The sequence below is a fragment of the Lissotriton helveticus genome, chromosome 1_2 (assembly GCF_964261635.1).
Source record: "Lissotriton helveticus chromosome 1_2, aLisHel1.1, whole genome shotgun sequence".
Taxonomy (NCBI): domain Eukaryota; kingdom Metazoa; phylum Chordata; class Amphibia; order Caudata; family Salamandridae; genus Lissotriton; species Lissotriton helveticus.
Window position 1 is genome coordinate 38,510,963 of NC_136058.1, and position 22,127 is coordinate 38,533,089.

The following is a 22,127-nucleotide window of genomic DNA, read 5'->3' on the forward strand; positions in this document are numbered from 1 at the left end:
GAAGAAGGAGCAGAAAATGCAGCTTACTTTCAAAAGGACATACATTGTTATTGGAACCTAAGAGATTAGAATTTAACCAATTAGAACTTTATAGGAGGATTCTTAAGTGGCTAAGAAGTGGCTGATGAGTACGAGGAGAAGACAAACAAAGTGGTTGTGGAGTTTCTCTGGGCCAGGAAAGGTAAAATTACAGTTGGGAGTTAATTCATAGAGGAGGGATAGTTCTGAGAGCTCTAGAGGGACTAGGGGAGATCAAAGGAGAGAGTTAGCCAAGGGATGAAAAGGAAAAGAAAAAAAGCGTTCTGTATGGTAAGAGTTAATCTTTTGTGGAATTGAGATGGTCTTTACAGCATCTCAGATCATCTGGCAGTAAGGTCAATAGGGAAGGGGCTGCTCCATGTAAAGACTGTTTGGCATGCTTTGCACAATTTTAATTGTTTTGGTTTCTAGTCATAGCTTTTTGATGCTAATAATTTGAGAGAAGCTCATAGGTATTTTGGAAGTTCACTATTTTTTACCTTAAAAATGATGCATGCTAGCTTGAAATGTACTCTTACTAATGGCATAAGCCAGTGTCGGTCTTTAGTACAGATGATATATAATAATGGTTTCCTTTTGCGGCCATCTTCCTGGCCTGTTCAATGGTGCAACACTGCTTATAATGCAGGCGGGATTGGAGGCTTACTTTAGTAGTTGGCTGTGTATGACCTTAAATGTGATGCACTCCAGCTTGAATTTTATTCTTACTTCTGGAGAAAACCAATGTAGGCCTTTTAATACTGTCAAAATGTGTCTTTTTAGGTAGTGGCGATAGGCTCTTTCAGAAGAAGCAGCTGTGTTGACATTTTCTCCTGTTGTTTCCCTTCCCTTGCTGCATGGATGCTACCTATTAGTGTTGGTGGGACCGTATCAATTTCTGATGGTTCCGAAGGTCCACTTTCACATTGACTGTGCTCTCTCTACAGCCACATCTTTTTCTGCATGCCCGTGGCCGCCTGACTCTGTAGCTTCACCATATATACCACATGGTTTAAGGGACCACATTGCAGGAGTAAAGCACCGGTCAACTCTTTCTATAGTCACACCCTTTTGTCTACAGCCCCATGCCCCCACTATTCTGGGGCATGGTTAGTCTGCAAATATGTATACAGTCTTTAAGCTAGTTTTAATTAACATTGTGCTCAATGTGATATAGAGGAAGATACTGGAATAGGTGTTTTTCATCTTTGTTCATGCCAATGAAAACGTAATTTTAGTGTGAGTTCTGATGCAAGACACAGTTACACTTATATCCATTCTACCTCTTACTCAAGAAAAATCATCATACCCTATACAATTGTGTATGTTTCCAGGTGCATCATTGCAATGGGTCTTGATAAAAAGCCTTCACCTCCTCCCAAAAAAAGAAAAGAAGATCCCGATGATGAAGACTATGAAGATCCAAAAGTAGAGACTATGATGGGCAAAATGAAAAGTGAAGAGCAATGTATTGAAGAGATGCAACTGGAAAGATCAATGTCAGCCACATTGTCAGCCTACGGGGCAGATAAGGAGACATCAGAGGACAAAACCGAGCTAGAGGGAGATGCAGAGGAAGAAGAGTTCATCAGTGAACACAACCAAACCAAGGATGATGATGATGATGAAAATGGAGATCAAACCAAAGATGGTATGTGGGGTAACTCATAATACTTTATACCGCTAGAGATAATTTCAAGGCACATGCTCTCCTCATTAAAGCTCTCTTGATTTGGGGATTTTGATTTTCAAGAATGCATTCTACTTTTGCTAACCTATTTGATTTCATATCCCCATGCCTGTTTACATTATATTGTGTTTTTCCTATTTCTAGCTAATACATTTGGGATAATTTAGTAGTGGTATTCTCCTAGCCCGTCAATGTTGAGTTGGCCTGCCTCTGCTCACCCGGCAGGACTATATTGCAAAATCCCCACCAGTTGCACAGTTTTAATTTGAAATTAAAAGTTTGAAACTTCAGTGCTATATCACATTTCAAAAAAAGGTTATTATGCATTCTTATGGGTTCCAAATTGTATCAAAGACAAATATTTTTTATGTATCTCATTCGATGAAAAATTAAAGTCCTACTTCTATTTTTGTGGACTGTCCCTGTGTTTGTTTTTCTGAATCTGGTCACTCAATTTTTAGGCTCATGGTGATGTGTCAGGAGCACATAAAAGTAAATTAACTTAGATTGGAGAAGGTAGTGACTCTTACTAGTCTGTAGTGAGCAGCGGCATGATGGTACGGGCCAGCCCACTGCGAAATTCCCTTCTGCACGGGCTGCAGGCAGTGGCAGCGGTCTGGACTGCCCTGCAGTGCAGGCTGTCTGTTGAGCCAAACACCACTGTTCTGGTGGAAGCCACGGTCCGTGTCAGGTCGTTACATCATTTTGTGTACGCAGCATAACAACCTGCGGTGCGAAGAGCAGCAGGCTGCGCTGACAAATTTAAACTGTCTGCTGCCCCGCCCGCTCATGCTGTCAGAGGAGCCCCAATGTTTATATACAAAAAAAATGGGTCTGCTGTTAGCAGTAACTACCAGCATCTGGATCTGAAGATTCCCAGGAGGTCTCCTGTGTTTTGTGAACTACAAATACAGAACAAACTTTACGGCCTGGCTCTGTGAACCATGGGCAAGCTTCACAGGATATTGTTGGCCTGTTGTTGGTCTTTTGATTCCAGAGCTGCCGATCCAGCACAGGTGTGTGAAGCTTGCCTTGTGTTTGTGATAACAGACCGTGAAGCTTGCACTTGAAACACAAATCCAAATTCAAATTTTGTATCTGCAAACCCTTACAAATTGAGTGTTCGCTGTTCTCAGTAGGTTGGGCTCGCGCCCTGACCAGATGCCCGACCCTGCGATTAACCCCTGCTGTGCATGACAGCTGCCTGTAGCAGGATGGGCTTAGGGGCTAGGCCCTGCAGCCAATCCCCTAAATAAACGGCCACAGGCTGTGCGCACTGGAAGATGTTCGCATGTGACGAGTTGAGTACAGAACTTTGTCGGGGTGGTACACATGGAACTCTTGTATGTTGTATATAATAAAAAACAAATAAAAAAAAAGTTAAAGTATAGTTAATGATAGCTTTGCTTCAACACGTTTAAAAAAACTTACATCTAAAACACAGCTATAGTGCAGTTATTTATGAATAAAAACTGAAAAAACACTGTACATTCATAATTTGCGCAACATCTATGCAAACCATGACTTGCACACAAAATGTAATGTTTATGACCTCACTATATTCATACAGACAAATCACACCTAAAAGCATTCATGCTTATCTCTGTCAAAGTGGAATGTGAAATATCATCTTACCTGGAAGATAAATGAAAATATTTTTAACTGCATCTGTTTTTATTAAGTGTGAGATCATGAGCATTGCACTAGATCCTTGGAATGTTAATACAATGTACAAAACCTCCAAGCGTAGAAAGGGTTTATGGAGAGGGATAGGTTCTATACGTTGTGTAGATGTCACTCACATAGCAGAGAAAACTTGTTTTAACAAGTTAGGTGTCTTTATCTAGTGAAGGTTGGTTCTGTATTATACTGGATGGGTTATATATGGTGCACTGCCCAAACCTTGCAACTCACTCTATCTATCGCCCTCACTCTATCTATTGCCCTCACTTTATCTATCTATCGCCCTCACTCTATCTATCGCCCTCCCTCTATCTATCTATCGCACTCACTCTATCTATCGCATCACCACAGCATCACTCAGCACCCCCGCAGCATCACTCAGCACCACCACAGCATCACTGAACGCTACAGCATCACTCGTCGCCACCACAATATCACTCAGCGCCAGCACAGCATCAATACATGCAATCATTCAACAACTGGTTCAAATATGTTCTCTCAATGTTTCAAGCTTTATTACAAATGCCACAAAAAGATGTTAATATTTCACTTCTGTTCTTGGATTTTCGTCACAATAAAATACACTGAACATAATCTTCACAAAAGTTATTTACAAAAGTTAAATCTATTGCCGTTATAAATTACAAAAACTTTTATTTAAGTATTAATTAATAAAAAAATTAAAAGACATTGTTATTTGTAATATCAATACATCTAAGTCACGTAAATACAACACATATTGCATTACAAATGCTATAGGTGTCACATTTGCGAAGGTTGGAGCTATTGGCATTGTAAATGACAAAGCTATTAATTTCGCTATTTTCAAAAGCAACACATAAATACAAAATTTGTCATTTACAATACCAATAGCTCAAACTTTCCTAATGCGAGACCTATTGCATTGCAAATGCTCGTTTGGCCAGTAGAGGGAGTAAAGTTTTATTCAAACAGTATTGTTGGATTTCAAGTTAGTGAGGCCTTTACCTGCAGAAGTTTAAAGTGTGGATTGAACCTGTCTGTCTCCTAGGAGATTCTGAACAGGAAAAGCAGCTTCCAAATCTCTGGCCAGCAAACCTTGTCTGAGGTCGCTGGGACCTTATATGGTCTGATATTGTTTGTCACATGTGTACTCTGATTGGTGGTTGTATCTGATGTTTCTATTGGATTAGGGTTACTGTCCTAATTGGTTGGGTATTTGAGTGTTCTGATTGGTTTCTGGGTCTGTGATTCAAAAAATGTAGGGTTGGGACTAAGGCTAGGGTTAGGATTTCTGTTGGTAGTAGGGACTAGGGTTTCCTGTGTTATTGGTTGGTGGGAGTAGGTGGGACTAGGGCTAGGGTTAGACTTTTAATTGGAAGTAGCGATTAGTTCTCATGGTGTGATTGGTTGCTGGACTGGCTGTGGGACTAAAAGTAGGGTTAGGCTTTCTATTGGAAGTAGGGACAAGGGATTCCTGTGCCATTGGTTGCTTGGACTTGGGGTGGGACTACTGGTAGGGCTAGGGCCTCTATTGTACGTAGAGATTAGGGTTTTTAAACTGATTGAGTGCTTGGACTAGGGCTAAGATTGGCTGTAAGGTCCTGGTCTCTTATTGGTTCTAGATTTTTAGGGCTAGTGTTGTGATTGGATAATGTTAGGGCTAGGGTTCCCATTGGCTGACGGGGTCACCTGATTACTAGGGCTATAAAAGGCCAGGTTTAGGGCGTTTCAGCCCGGGCGTTGAGGCTAAAGGCGGAGAGGAAAAGGGCAGTTGTCTTTTTGAACCTGTGAAGGGCGGAGAGGGCAAGGGCAGTTGCCTGTTTGAGCCTGTGAAGGGTTGAGAGGACAAGGGCAGTTGCCTGTTTGAGCCTGTGAAGGGCGGAGAGGACAAGGGCAGTTGCCTGTTTGAGCCTGTTCGAGACTGGCCAGGTCCAGAAATGCTGCCCAATATACACACCTCCATTATGCATCTATATACTTTCAATGCACTTATGGATCTATATTTATATATTTATCACTTTCTTCTAATTTAGCATTTCCAATGCACTTCCCTATTTCTCAGCCTATACTTTGCTCAATATATCCTCTACATCCACTCTCTCATTTAACCCCATACCACTACTATGATCCCCAAAATAACCCTTTCTAGACTCTCTCCTACTCTACCCCTCCTTGCATCATCTTACACCTCTTTTACTATACCGATCCCCCAAAACAAACGTTTCTAAACTCTTCTCTCTTTTCTACCCCTCCCCAACCCTTCTCAATCCAAATAACTGACTAACATATCCACCACTAAAATGACTTTCATGTTTCACCATACTAATTCAACACTAATCCTGATGGGTTCCAGAGTAGCGTGCTACTTGCGCTTCAAAACCCCATCAGAGGTAGCAAGCGCTATATAAAAACAAACCTCTTGTCCTTCACTATCCCGCCATCTACCCTTCCCTACCCAAATAACTGAATAACATATCCACTACTCAAATTACTTCATATTTTACTATACTGATTTTGAACACTAATCCTTTGAGTTCCTGAGTGGCTTGCTACTCGCCAGAAAAGCGCTTCAACATCCATCAGGGGTAACAAGTGATATATGAATGCAAACCTTTCTTCCCCTTTTATCCCTCCGCTATCCTTCTCACTCCAAATAACTGACTAATATCCACCACTGAAATTACTTTCATATTTCACCATATTATTTCACCACTAATCCTTTATGGGCTTCCTGAATAGCATGTTGAAACACACCATCAGGGATAACAAGCGCTATATAAATACAAAGCTTTTTTTCCTCCTCTATCCTTCTGCTATCTTCCAAATCCAAATAACTGACTAACCTATCCACCACTTAAAATGTACTTGCATGTTTCACTATACTAATTCAACACTAATCCTCTATGGGTCCCGGAGTAGCGTGCTACCCGCCGAAAAAGTGCTTCAACGCATCGTCAGGGGTAGTAAGCGCTATATAAATGCAATTACAATACAATACAATACATGCCACGGGCGAATGTTACATTGTAGCCTAAGCCAGCCCAAGACAGCCACAAGCAGCTTGTCAGTGGTGCTAAAAGCAGCGCTCCGGCTTCACAGCTGAGGAGGCACTGTAAATATAGAACTTCACATTTCAGTGCAATGACGCAGGCCGCCAGACTGAAACGTGTTAGTCTAATACCTAACATGTGGTACTTGGCGGGGCTGTGGTGGCCCTGTGGCAGATGGACTGCTGAAGTCATATATACCGGCCCAGCCATTGAAAGCTCTTCTAGAGTTGCAGGGATTCTGCTCAGGAACAGAACTATGCTTGGGACCATAGAATCTCAGTATGTAGAGACTAAGGGCTAGATGTAGGTGGGCAAATACCGGTCGGTAACAGCCGAAAATCGGTAAATTTCCTGTTACCGATCGGTATTTAGCCGTTGCGATGTTGGAGGCTGGATTTAAGGCTTCGGTAATTTACCGATTCCTTAATTTAAGGAATCGGTAAATTACCGAATCCTTAAATTCTATGTAGGAAGCACTCAAGTGAGTGCATTTTTGGTTTGAGGATTCGTTATTTACCACCAACTACAAGTTGGTGGTAAATAACAATAACCTTTATAAAAGCAATTTTGTGCTTTTTTAAAAGTGCAATGTGGCAGAAATACATGCCCTCAGGGCATATATGTGCGCCACGTGTGCACACATGCACGATTCAGGGGTGCAACAGGGTGTCAATGTGACACCCTGCCACCTTTGAATATGCTCCCCCTATTTCCGATTCGGTATTTACCGAATCGGTAATAGTAAATAACTTCCCAGTCATTCCTATGGGCCTCCAGACCCATAGGAATGAATAGGAAGGTATTCCTTATTACCGATTCAGTAAATACCGAACGGTAATAACAAATATTACCGAATCAGTAAAATGTACCGATTTTGTTTTACCTACATTCTATTTACCGATTCTTAAATACTGAATTGGTAAAATTTGGTATTTAGGAATCGGTAAATAGAAATTACCTACATCTAGCCCTAAGTCATCATACCACGTCAGTATCCATGGGCCAGAATCCGACTAGCATATAGAGCCTCACTTGCCCTCCTAACCTTCCCAGAGAGGCAAGTGATTTGGCACCCTAGAACACAACCCTCTCAACTCTCTCAGGGATCACGGTAGCAGGTCAGCCACTTTCTTTCCCTCACCAATGCAAGTCCACGACAAATCTAAAAATGACACGAAAGAAGCTTATAATATTTTTTGAAACTATTGTGCTCTAATATGCAATAACTGAACCACAATTTGAAAACCAATGCAGGCCAGTAATGTCTTTAGCAGGATTGAAACAATAAAAAGCCTTGTCATATTACCTGATAGATTTGCCTAAACCCTCCCCTACTTTTGAAGCGAAGTGTTATATTATAGATCTCTGGGAGTAGTGGCGAACCGCATACCTCGGCATACAAAGATGGCAGTTCTACATTGCTGCTGACGCAGCCTTTCTGTCTCAAGACTTTTGCTCTGTTTGCAAGTGTCTGCTCTGTGTGTTTTTAAAATGACATGTCCCAGGTTATATGACAAAACATGTGTTTAAAAGCAGCAGCTGGGTTTCTCTATTATGTCTAGGTGCTATTTTCCCACCACAGAGAATAACAAGCAGTAATGTTGTTTGACCTTGCATGGGGTGCTCCAACTAAATCCCAGGAAAAGAACAAAATACAAAAACATGTGCTGACTATGTGTGAAAATAAAATGTGGCACAAAAACAAGCGTGATATTTGGTAACATCTGCAAAGCAAAAGCGGCCAACAACGTGCATAATTAGGCTAGCATAGGGAAAACGTCAATGGGCTATATAGGAACACCCAACACCAGATTTCACAAAAATGAGACAGACAAACTATTGCTTTGGTGGGAGAATAAAATCATCAATTTGCCTCTGGCTTTCTCTTTTCCAAATTTTAAATGATCCCCATTGTCTTTTGAAGGTACTTCAATCGTATTTTGTAAAATATAATTCATTTGCTTCCTTCCCTGTGTGGAAGTTAAGTCTGAATTTAGATTTCTTTTCATCGTATGTAAAATCCCTGACGTCCTCTGCTTAATTAAGTGAAAGTGTTAATTTTGTGATCTAGCACGTTAATAGAAACTGCAGTACACACATAAATGTAATTACACTCAGACTATAGAGCAGTTGTTAATAAGATTCATGATTGGTCATTAATTTTCACAATCCACTAATAGCCAGGGTAATCCAACATATATGAAAAAGGGGAAAGCAGGAGCAGTGCAAGGTAACAACTGCAAATGATGTGCATATTCTTAGAAACTGAAAAATAAATCAAAAGGCAATTTGGACACGTCTCCAAACCAAGACAAAAAAGTTCCTTAACTGTTAATGTGCAAGAAATAAACAGATGTGTAGTTTGAGCACATTGCATACCTAACTAAGGACCCACATTGTAACTATAATTTCTTAATGGACATTTTGCTATTTATTGTTATACCCGAGGCCTATTCCCCCACACAGGTGAGTGTCAACTAGATCTGTGCCCCAAAAGGATAAGTGCTGGCACCCAGATTCTAAAATTAGGGATAACCCTGCAGAAAGAGGATCCCCAGTCGCAACACTGGTGCAGCAAGCAGTGCTTGGGCCAAAATGCAGGCAAGGAAAAAATGCTCGCCAGCCCCCCGCTTGATACACATGGGCACCAGAGGCACTGCCCTTCCTGCTCTAATAGTTGTGCCACATAAGTAACAATAGCCAGTGCAGTTCTCTGATTCTATTCTGGGTGCAGTATGATGTCTATGCTTTGTCTTCTTGGCTTGTGGTATCATCATGTAAAATATGCCATTAGCTTAATAAAATGCCAGACAAAAATAAAAGAGTGGAAATCTATTACAGAACATCGATCAAATGCATAATATTACTTTGTAGCTGATATAGTAGGTTTCCTGATACACATCTTGCCCTTGAAGAGCTCACAACTGAGCGACTAATGAATGGCCATAGAACATTTTGAGAACATTTTTTAGATGAGCTGTATAATTGGAATAAAATGCAGCTTAATAAATGAGCTCGTATCTATAATCCATCTACCAGTGAAGGCTCAGAACATGTTCTTCTGCCAACAAAACTGTGTAAAAAATGTCTTCTTTGACTAGATGTGCCTTAAAGAATACGTCTATGGGAAGTAGAATCAATCTATGTTGCTTTTAATAACTGTCAGGTATAAAGAGGTCACATATAGTTTAGCAAATTGCACCTCTCAATATTGCCGTAATAGTTTGTTGTGGCAGAATCAGTTGTCTGCTTAGAAATGTGTCTTTGAATGCTGCTTTAGAAGCAGCTGTATAAAAAACAGTATACACAAGCAGAAGTGCTTGTAACATTTATGTCCCATTTGTGTAATATCTGTGCAAAACGGAGAAACAGCTTCCATATGCCAGAAATTGGGTTATATGTTTGGGGGAAATACCATTACCAACTCCTGACAACCTTATAAACACAATCTGTGTGCTAAGTTCAAGCAGTATCAAACAGCATCAAAGTAACATATGCAACTTGTGAAAAGGCCCAAGCAAATAAAAAAACAAGAAACCATAATTTAAAAAAAGAAAAACCAAGTTTAAAAATGATTTAGGGGAACCGTTGGTATGAATTTTTAAAATGTTAGGGCAAAGGCCCCAAGAAATATTAAAGCACCAATGAAAGTCAATGGTAGTAATATACTGGTACCAACTTGTGATTTTAGGCTGACTGTGATAGTGTTTGGTTTGGGTAAGACTATCATAACACACTAATCCAAGTTTTTACCTTGGCGCTTTCCTCTAAAAATCATTCAGTGGAACAAGGCATGAGATTGAAGCTGGCTTAGTTGCTTGAAGTCGGATATGTTGTCATTATTGTTCCCCATACTGGGATGGATCCTATACCTTTCTCTAAGTCTTATGTATGGATTGAGTCACTTTTTTGGTTCCAGTCACCCCTCAGCCTGACAGGGCAGGAGGCTGAAGACATCAAGGCACCAAGGGCTTTGCTATACCATTGCAATGGTCATGAAGTAGACTCAAGCCCCAGGTGAAAAAGCTTTAAATGGGACGAGCTATCTATTTGTAGCCATTAACAAACTGAGAATTTGTATCTGGCTAGGCAACGCTTTCCACCTGTAGCTTTGGTGCCTTGGGAATGATTTCACTGACAGAAAAATATCTGGCCTTTGATGCACCACCCACCGCCCACAACTATTCAGGGAAAGCTTTGGGGCACCAAGCCACTCTTCAGTCAGGCTCTCACATCATCCAGTGGAGTCCAGTCACAACTAGCCCACTAAAATGTATTCACAGGATGGAATGCTTCTGCATGTTATATCTCCTTTGCAGTGAGCAGGACACCAGCCTAATGACTTTTTACATATTTAGGTCTAGCATAGCGTTGAAGCGCAACGCGCTGATCTCTTTGCAAGGCATGCAGTATACACTATAGCTGGGGGAAGCTCCGCCCACTGTCTGTCCATAATTTTGATTCGCTTCAATCATAAATTCAGCATTGTGATTGGTTTTTGGCTTCTTAGTCCCACCTCCTGACGGCCATGTCATCATTTTTATTCTTCGAGGCTATCAGGCCCTTTACTTTAAAACCGTTTTGTTCCCCTGTCTCTCCCCGTTCACTCCCGCAGTCCCTCATTTTTGTTACCACAACCACCCCCCACCCCTTCCATTTCGTGCCTTCTTTAATGCCTGCACTTCTGTTTAAAATGTAATAGGGCTTGTGTCAATACGAGTCCTATTGCATTTTCAATGCTTGTTTGTCGTGTGATTGGTGGGTGAATTTGCACTATATTTTGCCTGACCTGTCCACAACCATGCACAATACAAATGGCTATTTTACGCATGCTTGGGGGATGTCTTTCTGTGGGCTCACCAAGCGTTAAAGCCCTTCTGCAACAAAATGGCTCCGTCTGACCGTACGCAGACAAAAGGCAATTTCTATCTCCACAAACTCTGCGTGCAGCAAGCGACGAGAAAAGGGGCAAATGTGGTAAGTGGAAATAAAACCTCCACTTTTAAATCTTCTTGGAGATCCTTATCTGTCTCCTTCTAAAACACTGCACATTTCTCTATACGTTACTGGTTTCACTGGCATGAGATAGTTTTTGCATTTGATACACTTTGAATATTTAGTCTCAATTCCATTAGAGAGACGTTCGATAAATGTACCCTTCACAATATGGTGACAATCACCACAAATGACAGGCATACACCAGTCCTCTTTGTGTTCTGGCGATGATTATTTATCTGCACACTGAACGTGGTGCACCCGCCTGACTTTGCATCGCTAGAGACACAGCTTATATATAAGGTATGGTTGTGCGAGTACTGTGTACTGAAGAGAGTTTGGCGTTAAGGATCAGAATGATAGTTCGAGCTTAGCACTATCATTTTTCCGGCCTATCACGGCTGCTTTAAATGTGAAGCATACATGTGGGGTGATAGATAACGATACTACGCTTAAGGTAGGACTGCCGTTGCACTTCTCTACGGGTTCTTGGGGCTAGGAATACAGTTTGCTGCATGGAATTTAATTTTGTATATTGCACTGTTTTGTTGTAGTCGCCTCACGGCCACTTTAAGTAATTGACATATTTCTGTACTGATAGTGATACCACGTAAAAGGTAGGACTGCCCTGGCGTTTCGGTACAATGGTTGATGCCATGGATACGCTTTACGAAACTGGTTTCAGGCTACATTTATCAAAGTTATGAACAGTTTTGATTTAGGCGCATTTACGGCTGGATCACATGCGTGCTATATTTTGAAGCATCTACACATACGTTTTTACTGTGGTGGTGACCAGCCTCTCTAGGTTTTAAGTTTTTGGATGAGTAACTGTGATAAATACATTACAGCAAAAACTCACATATACAGATGAGGAGATCCATGTGTGTGCTAGCTATGTCACAACAGTTTCCTCTACAAATGTTGGGTTTCACAATTGGTTTCTGAGGGGCTAGCTCATCCAGTTTTATACAGAAGTACAGGTTGGGATGTATTTCTTCGATTGGCCAGCATAATACATACTAATGACATCTTGTACATAATGACGTAGCTTTTACTCGAGAGATTGGGCTTTCTTATATCTGTACAGTCATCTCCATTATAATTGTTTTTTGAGGAGTCGGAGTATACTAATTAGCATAGTAACGTGTGTCGCTCCCAGACATAACATGTAGTTGTCTTTTTGCAGATTTAGCTTCACGTTTATGGGAATACTCTGTTGTGCAAACCCACGTTCTAGAACAGAACGTAAAGTACTTTGTTGCTACTAGGACATAAGGAGCATTGCCATGGGTCACTGTGGGAGACCACTTTTGTCCCAGTCTTTATGTAATACACAGAATAGAAGAAAATACCGACATAGTTATGAGGATCTCTGGGACTTCTTCTGCATGTACGTACTACAGGTATACAGCAGTAACTTACGCCAAATCTTTTTTCACTTCACAGCATCTTGCCTGTGCACAGAAGTGCACTCCTTGAGCATACTCTTGTGTTAGAAGATGACTGCAGCCTAGGCTTTTCTTCATAAATACATAATGGCGAGCTGAAGGGCACTGTTGGATTACAACAGCAGCTGAACATTTACATTGTATATGTGTGTCTTTAAAAATAAAAAATACCTTTCACCAAAAATGTTAAAACACCCCTGTAATATGCGATAATATTCTGCATGGCGATTCTGCACTGGTGATCACGCTATCTCACAATCCAGTTGGGGCTGCAGAGAACTTTTCCTCTTGTCTTGTAGCACTCACTAGTTGGATGAAGGGTAATTGTTTGTGCCTCAATGGCAATAAGACGGAGCTCCTTATCATCGGCCCGTCTCCTTCCGTCTGGACCTCAGCCTGGTGGCCGGCGGACATGGGTGCTGTGCCCTCTCCATCTGCCACTGTGAAAAACCTGGGGGTCACTCTCGACTCTAACCTCTCTTATTCCCAACATGTGAGGAATGTAGTCGGGAAATGTTATGGCACACTCAAGGTAATTCGTAAGATCTTGGATCTTCTTCCATGTAAAGCTAGGAAATCCCTAGTCCACGCCCTTGTCACCCCACATCTCGATTATGGGAATTCCCTGCTCTGTGGTCTCAGCAGAAAGGACCTTAGCCAACTGCAATGCGTCCAGAATGCGGCGGCCAGGCTAGTTCTAAAAATGCCTAGGAGGTCATCGGGTAAGCGGGCACTTGATATCTTGCACTGGCTACCCATGAGGGAGCGCATTCAGTTTAAAATCTTGTGCCTCACCCATCGCATTGCTTATGGCCGTGGCCCCATCTATTTACAGAAGATGATGTCCATATACCGTCCTAATCGCTTACTGAGATCCATGGGGAGCATGCAGATGGTGCTCCCCCGCATCCGTCGTGTGCGGATGGGTGGGAGATCCTTTAGGTTTCTTGCCAGCAAATACTGGAACGAACTTCCGCTGGAATTTCGGATGGAACCTTCAGAATTGCGCTTTAGGCTGAAACTAAAAACTTACTTATTTCCCAAGGCCTAGTCACCTTTTTCCTCTATCCCTTTCCCCGGGCTGCGGGTCTTTCTGTTCTGGAGTTTCTGTTTTGGTATGCATCTACAGCGCGGGGACGCACTGTTCCTCTGTGTAACCAGGCGCTTAATAAATGTTTTTATTATTATTATTATTATCATGGCTCAACACATATAAGGTCCCAATGGCGAGACTGATTGCATTGCAAAGACAAATGTTCTGTGTTGTTCCAGGGCATGCTGGTATTGATAGCTTGCAGGGTTTTCTTTCAGCTGATTATGCTCATGTCTGCAGTTATTTGACTTTTGCTGCATTCAATGCTGAAACTTGTGGTTTTGTTTTACAGCAGAACATGCTCGTGCATCTAAGTGACTTGCTGCATTGAATGCTGGAAGGTGAAATTTTGTTGTTGTTGCTTGAGGTCAGGCTCATAGCTGTAGTGATCTGAGTGACTCGCTACATTGAATGTTGCATCTTGTAGTTTTTAGGTCGAGCATGGGCAGCGCATGTTTTTGAGTATGGGCTTGAAGCTCCGCCCAATCTGCCCATATTTTTCATTAGCTTGTCATTGTCCCTTGCAAATGCTAGCTTCTGATTAATTAGAAGGATTGTTAGTCCCTCTTTAGTACGGCCTTGTCTTCATTTGTAACCTCCCTTAAGGACTGGCCCTTTTTCTTCATGGTATGTCATATTTAGTCTCTAAGCTCTATTTTCTTTAATGAGTTTCTCCTACTGCAGTCACCACATACTTTCCACCGACATTCAGTACGCCATACACGGTTTCACTTTCCAATCAGTTTGGGACAATGTTGGCCGCTCTTTCAAAATGAAATAGTTCTCGCATTTACAAGAGTTTGAGCCATAGATGAAAATGCCTTTTATGTATGTATTAATTATCAAACAGATAAATAAAAGGCATTGCTTGAACTCTCACAAATGCAAGACCGATTGCCTTGCAAATGCTTGTTTATTTACAGTGGGCAAGAAACATGTCAATTCCCAAAATTACAGGATTTAAGCCCTGTACGGACTGTCTTAAACAAATATCTGTGACATATCCTTATCAGATTTGCCTGGGGTGACTCTAAGGCCTTCAGTGACTGTGCTTCGATGAACCCGAAGGCCATAAGAATCCGCAAGGTGAAACTACATCTCCAGGTACAGGAAGACTCCATGATGAGACCGGTCCAAGTCAAAAGCTCAGTTACAGTCTCTTTCAAGACCCATGAATTGGCTGTTCATCTCAATCAAAGTCTTCTGGATCCTCGAAAAAAAAGTATAGGAAATCTAAGTGGGGCTCAGCCCCTTACCTCCGCTCACACTCCCCTGAGAAGGAGTGTAGATGGGGCCATACTCCTTGATCGTGCTCCTGAGTCTTTCAACTTCAGAGTCGATCCTGAAACTTGTTCCGACTCAACCTGAGGTCCCAGGGCTGTCTGCTGCTCCTAAACTGATCAAAGAGTTCTGTGAGGCCATGCTCCAACTCTTTGAATCCTTACTATCTCCCTCTGGTGTACCTGTGGGACCCATGGAGCAGAGAGGGTCTCCACCTGGATTACCGACAGTAAGATCATGCCAACTGGACCATCTGAGCACCTTGTGACCGCCACCGCCAGTTCCAGTCTCAACTCTGCCTCTGGCACCACGGCCCATGCCGGTTCCCGTTACTTCGATGCCAATGTAGACTCCATTGATGCAGGAAGAAGAGGTGCCAATTATTCTCTCTGTAGTCAAGTTCGACCTCAACTGAGGCTGCACTTGGCTGCCGTAGAGGTCCAGCTTCCTCCACTAGACCTGCCTCCACAAAGAAAGAAGCCATGATAATGCATAGGATGGCCAGAGGCCTTGACCACCAGCTCTCCACACTGAAGGTCAACACCAGTGTTCTTACAGACGTTCTTTAGCTGGCTCAAATATCCACTGAGCCCCTTTTGCCTTTTAATGATCCCATATGGGTGCTTTGTTGGGGGCATGGGCCAAGCCTTGCTCTGGCTTTCTCGTCAAGTGCCAGATTGCAAAACGCCACCACACCCCATCCTTGGGGAACCCTGCGTTTTTATCTCGGTGCACCTTTCCTATAAACTTGGTGGTTCAGGCCTCTGCCAATAAGAATAACCTCAACCTCTTCCCTCCTACCCCACCGATTAAGAGTCAAAACATGTGGAAATATTTGGAAAACAAGTCTCTTCATCCACCAGTTTGGTGCTCAATAAGTGAATCCCAGCTACATTCCCATACCTGTTGGGATGTGGTGGCTCATGTACTCCCACAGGTTCCTGCGCATCTTCGACATGTCCTTGGCAAGGCCATACAGTACGGTTGTGAGGCAGATAGGTCCACAATTTTTTGTGGCTTGGACACCACAGATCCCATCAGGTGTACACCATTGTCACCATCCCAAACAATGTTTGGCTGCAGTCCACTGGTTTTTCTCACAATGTTAAGTCATCTCACATTTGCTTTTGAGTGGTTCAAGGCGGGGTAGAGCTGTGGCATGCTTCCTGGGCTTGTCTCTCCCACCTCACCATCCTCATCAAACCTACTACTCCTTTCAGGTCTTCAGCAGAGGTGCTCCATACTACCAGCCAGTCCAACATCCACAAGGCACCCAGCAGTTTCAGGGTGGAGGCTGTGGTGCCCCCCTTGCCTCACAGTCAAAGTCAAAGGGCCACAAAGTCCATGCTCTCACCCTACGACCTCACCTGCCAACCCCTTAAGGGTGCCCTTAGCGGAGTATAGTCACCCAGTGGGAGACAATATCCAACAATTCTTGCCGTGTTGGCAGGTCATAACATTGAACAGGTGAGTCCTCCAAATTGTTTGGAAGTGCTATGCGATGCCATTCCGTAACACTCAATTACACCTTCCACTGTTCCCCCACTGCCTGATAGAGGACCATCTGTGTTTTGCAGTGCGAAGTGCAAGCCCTTCTTAAAGGGTGCCTGCTCCAGAAGCAGGGCGTGGTTGCTATTCCTGGAGAGAGGCCTTCATCCAATTTTAGACCTGTGCCCTCTCAACACCTTCCTCTGGAATGAGAAATTCAAAATGCCAAGGTCTTGTCTGCCCCTGATCCTGGAGACCGACTGATGGTGTTGTACCTGCAGAACATCTGTTTCCATATACCTGTCTAGCAGGGCCATCTGCGGTTCATGATGAGACATGAGCATTTAAAGGCGGGCTCGCACTAGGCAGTCGGTAGCCAATTGCAGACTAAGACAAACCTCATATTTGGGGTACACTATAAACATGCCAAAGTTACACCTGACTCATCAGATGCTCCTTTTCATCGGAGTCCTTCTGGTCACAGTTTAGTTTCATGCTTTTCCCACTGGAGAAGAGAGTCCAGCTCATTCAGGCTATGATCCCAATCTTTCAACCTCTGTCCATGATTTTAGTGAGGTCGATTGAGGTTGCTGCAACTGATGGCCTCCAGCATTCTGATGCTAGAGCATGGTAGCTGGCATATGAGGGTAATGCAGTGGGATCTGAAGTATCAGTGGGCCCTACATAAAGGAGACCTCTCGGACCACGGTTAGATTTGGGATGAGGCTACAAAAGATCTGTAGTGGTGGTTAATGGACCAAGCCAAAGCTGACAGTGGTGACTGATGCATCAATTCTGGGTAGGACTAGCCATCTGAGAGAGGTGGAGATCAGAGGCTTCTTGATCCAGAAGAGTCCCAGCTTCGTATCAACCATCTGGAGCTGAGGGCCATCTGCTTGGTGTTGAAAGACTTCCTTTCAACCATCAAGGGGAGCCTGGTACAGATGCTCTTGGACAACACCACTGCAATGTGTTATTTGTGAGAAATTGGCTTGTTGGTTGAGGGGGGTGTGAGCCCTTCTCAAGAACAGCCCCAATCCTTGTCAGGGTGAACCACAAAAGTCAATAAACTTACCTGTGTTTAACTCTCTGCTAGCTTGGCACAAAGCAGTCTGGTTTAAACTTGAGGCAATGTGTTAAGAATGTATGCATCACACAAACAGTAATTCAGTGAAAACACAACACAGGTGAAATCCCACTCCAATTTATAAAAATAGTTTAAAATGTCATCAATTATTTGACACCAAAACAACAAAGATCCAATTAGCAGAACTGGAGATATGCAGTTTCAAAGATGTATGTAAAGTATTGCACCTAAAACACAAAGGGTCTGATTACGAGAAGGGATACCTATGTTGGTGGTCCGGCAGTATTACAACTGCGGCAGTCAGACTGACACAAGACCACCGGCACTGCCAGGATCAAGCATCCCGCTAGGCTGGTGGTCTATCACCAGCAGGAATATGCTGGCAGTGTCACAGTCGGCACTGCCGAGCATATTCCGAGTTGCCATTACACCGCCCTTTTCATGGCAATGAACCACTCTTGAAATAGGTGGTGGAATAGCAACAAAGGGGGCCTTAAGAAGGCACCTGCTGGATTTGGGCCTGGGGTGCAGGCAGGGGGACTACATTGTAGTCACATGTTCAGGCCAACCACAGTGGAGCATGGGTCAGATACAGGCACAAGGTTAAACCCACTGAAAATGTAACCTAATAGAGTCTAATGCAAACAGTTCCACTCGCGGTGGAGGAGGCCGCAAGGAGCAGGGAGAGCATCGCAGATGGTAGTCGCTGTAGCGCAAAGAGCAGGCTAGACATTGCGGATGGTCGTTGTAGTGCGAAGATCCTGTCAGGCGCCATGGACGGTCGTTGCTGAAGATTCATGTTGCTGGTTTCCCGTGGGCTGTAGATGCTTTAGAGGGAAGTCCAGATCTTGCATTGCTGGTCGACGCTGGCAGAAGAGTCAGGTTCACTTGAGCTTCACATGATTTAACCTTTTCTTCAAGGAGGAGCCCAACTGAGGGTCCAGGACCTGGCAGCCACCTCTTAGGGCACAGAAACTCACTCAAGTAGAGGCCAGCAGGGCTGAGGCAGCTCCATTGCAGCAGGTCAGCTGGACATGTGCAGGGAGACCTCTTGAGCTTGTTGTGTCCTCAGAAGAGAAGGGCCGCTCACTAGCCCTTGGAAACACCCAGGTAGCCTGGGATGGAGAATGCAGGTCCAGCCTTCCTTCTCAAGCAGCTGGGCAGGCCTCGGGCAGCAGGGCAGCCATCTGGAAGCAGGGCAGCCATTCTTCTGTTGTATCCTCAGGTCCTGGAGTGTACTGAAAAGTGGGTCAGAGGGTAAATGTAAATGTACAGGAATTTATATAGCGCAAATCACCAAGCGGTTTCTAAGCGCTTGCTTAGGGAACCCGTCCTGGTATTCCCCTGTGAGATAACCCCGGCAGGGTATCCGCAAGGTGAAAGCCAGGCATCCCACCGCGAGGGGCCATTGTGGAGATTAAGCAAGCTATTGCCCAGAGTCGCAGAGTGTGAACCCGTGAATCGAGTAGGCACCGGAGCGAGAATTGTCGAGTCCATGGACATTTTTAGGACTCAAGACCCCGCCAAGCCGGGAATTGAACCCTGGTCCCGGGCTGACCTCTGCTTCCAGGTCTGCCTCCTCTAACCAGTGAGCCACACTTCTCCACGTCCTATGTTTATACCTGGTGCCCCCTTTTGAGTGGTACAAAAGGGGGTGGTGATGGACGGAGCATCTGAACCAATCAAACACTCACACCCAGTCAACAGATCCGTCCATCACGACCCCCTTTTGTACCCCCTTGTGAGTGGGACAAGGTTCTGGAGTTTTGACCCCACAGAAGTGTCTGGAATTTCCTGCCTCACTTCCCTAGTCCCAGTCTGTCTTGGGCACAGTAGGATATTGTGAAGTTCTTTGTGAGTGTGCTGGGCCAGTGCCTGTCAAGTGCCTTTGCAGTGCAAGTGTAGTATGTGACAGCTCTGCGTCCCCTCCCCTCCCATCAAGTCAGGATGATCCATCATGCCACACCCAGACACTCTATTGTGATACTTCTGTCTGGTAGGAATACACAAAGACCTACTACACCTAGTTATGTGACCCAGGATACGGGCTGCAGGCACCAAATAGTTAGGACCACAAAATGCCAACTTTCTAATTGTGGCATTTTAAAAAATATCTGACTTTACCATGAAAGAGGGCTTTAAATTACAATTCCTTATACACTATACACAACATTCCTACGTGCTTCTAAGCAAAATTATCACATATTAAATGTAATGGGGTAACCTAATTTTATCCTATGGGAGAGATAGGCCTTGCAATAGTGAAAAAACAAACTTGAGACTTTTTCTTTACCAGGAAATGTAAAACCTAAAATTACATGTCCAACTTTTAAAATACAATACACCCTGCCCTGTGGGCTGTTTAGGGCTTACTCTATGAGGGACATATGTGTATTAAAAAGGATGGTTTAGGCCTGACAAAATGTTTATTTTGCCAGTTACTTAAGTAGGTGGCACAATAAGTGCTATAGGTCCACTAGGAGCCTTTAATGCTGAGGCCCTGGGTGAAGGTAATACCTCTTTACCAGGGTCTTACAAGTAAATTCAATGTGCCAATTGGGTGTAAGCCAATTGTATTGTTTAAAGGAGAGCACAAGTACTTTTGCACTGGTTAGCAGTGGTAAATTGCACTAAAAGCCAACAAAATGGGTTCTGATAACAGGAGGGGTGAAGGCAAAAGGTGTGGGGGTGACCCTGCAGAGATGGCCATGTCCAACAGTGTTGCAACAAGCAGGGCTGGGTGGGGTCGCAGACCCTCTGCCCGGAAGCGCAGGCGCCTCGGGGAAATGGCTGTACCACCAAGGAAATTTCCTGATGGTGAACCACCTGGCAGCATCAATAAATGCCAAAGTGGATGAGTTCAGCCATCAGCGCCTAGCGGATCATGAGTGACAGTTACACCCAGTTACATCCTAAGGTGGGGCAAGGTCTCTTTCACATATGGGGAGAACAGTTGCTCGATCTGTTCACCACTGCCTAGAACACGCAGAGTCAACAGTTCTGCACATTGAAGTTTACAAGGCGTCTCTCGCTAGGAGAACATTCTGGCTCAAATGGAACTCGGGACTACTGTATGCCTTCCCGCCAATACCACTCCTGCTCTGGAACTTTCGGGCCTAGTCATCCTAGTGGTCATAGATTTACCACAGAGAATATGGTACGGGCTGGAGCTACTGTCCTTCGATCAGGCTGCTTCTCTGGGAGGACCTTCTGTTGCAACAACACAGCAGGTTCTGCACCCAGGCCTTCGCACTCTCCACCTTCATGCATGGAGATTGAGTGGCAACAGCTGAACGCCTTTGACCTCGCACCCTAGGTATTTGATGTCATCTTGGTAGCCAGGTATCCCTTGATAAAAACTGTCTTTGATTATCGGGACAAATTTTTGGGTTGGTGCCACACACTCCAAGCTAAGGGGCCCATTAGGATCGCGGACGGACTTGAGTCCGTCCGCGACCCCTGAGGAGGAGGGAACGTCCGCATGGGCTGCGGCGTTCCCTCCTGTGCAATTAGGATGTGACCGCCACCCTGGCGGTCACATCCTCTATTTTTAACATTGCGGCGGGTGCGGCTTCAAGCTGCACCCGCCGCAATGTTAAAAGAGCACGCATTACAATCACATGCAGAAAGCCGCAGGCACCGCGTGGTGCCTGCCACTGTCTGCATGTAAGAGCAGGGGGGTACCATAGGTACCCCCCATGTGCACCCCCCACTCCCCCCCTTCACCCTGGGGGCCCGCAATGGGCCCCCGAAGTGCACATCCGTATGCTTTTCCACGGCGGAGAACCCGCCGCGGAAAAGCATATCTGCTACGCAATCCTAATATGTCTGGCGGTGTCTGAGAGACACCGCCACCATATAAGAGCTTTTCCGCCGCGGTTGTAAGCCGACCGCGGCGGAAAAGCGGCAGACAGAAACCAAGACCCACCAGCCATCCTAATTTGGAGGTGGATCTTTGGAGGCTCCGCGGCAGTTTTCCTGCATCCTCCGGGCCGGCGGTGGCTTCCGCCGGCCCGGAGGATGCGGGAAAACCGTGACCGTAATGTGCCCCTTAGTTATCTGATGTTCTGTAGTTTTTTTGTCCTTTGCTCTGCATTGTCTTGCTTTGGGCACAGTTAAGGGATACCTTTCAACTCTTTTGGCTTTTTTACAGTTTTCACACCAGCCCTCTTTGTTTAAGTCACCAGTTGTGATAGATTTTGTAAAAGGCTTGTCGAGTACACCCCCTTCTTCCCTGACAAACTGGTTCTGCAAAACTCTGAGGTGCTGTCCACAGCGGTCAAACCATCACTCTGCTGGCGTTTTTAGC

General features: G+C 44.3%; 1 protein-coding gene across 1 annotated transcript in view; it reads left to right on the top strand.

Annotated features, from left to right (window-relative positions):
* The window catches only part of ERICH3 (glutamate rich 3), a 594,366-nt gene that overhangs the window by 313,467 nt on the left and 258,772 nt on the right, over positions 1–22,127 (top strand). The window contains exon 10 of the mRNA XM_078668660.1: positions 1,353–1,669. Within this exon, the coding sequence (XP_078524786.1) occupies positions 1,353–1,669 (317 nt within the window). The remainder of the gene's footprint in view (positions 1–1,352; positions 1,670–22,127) is intronic.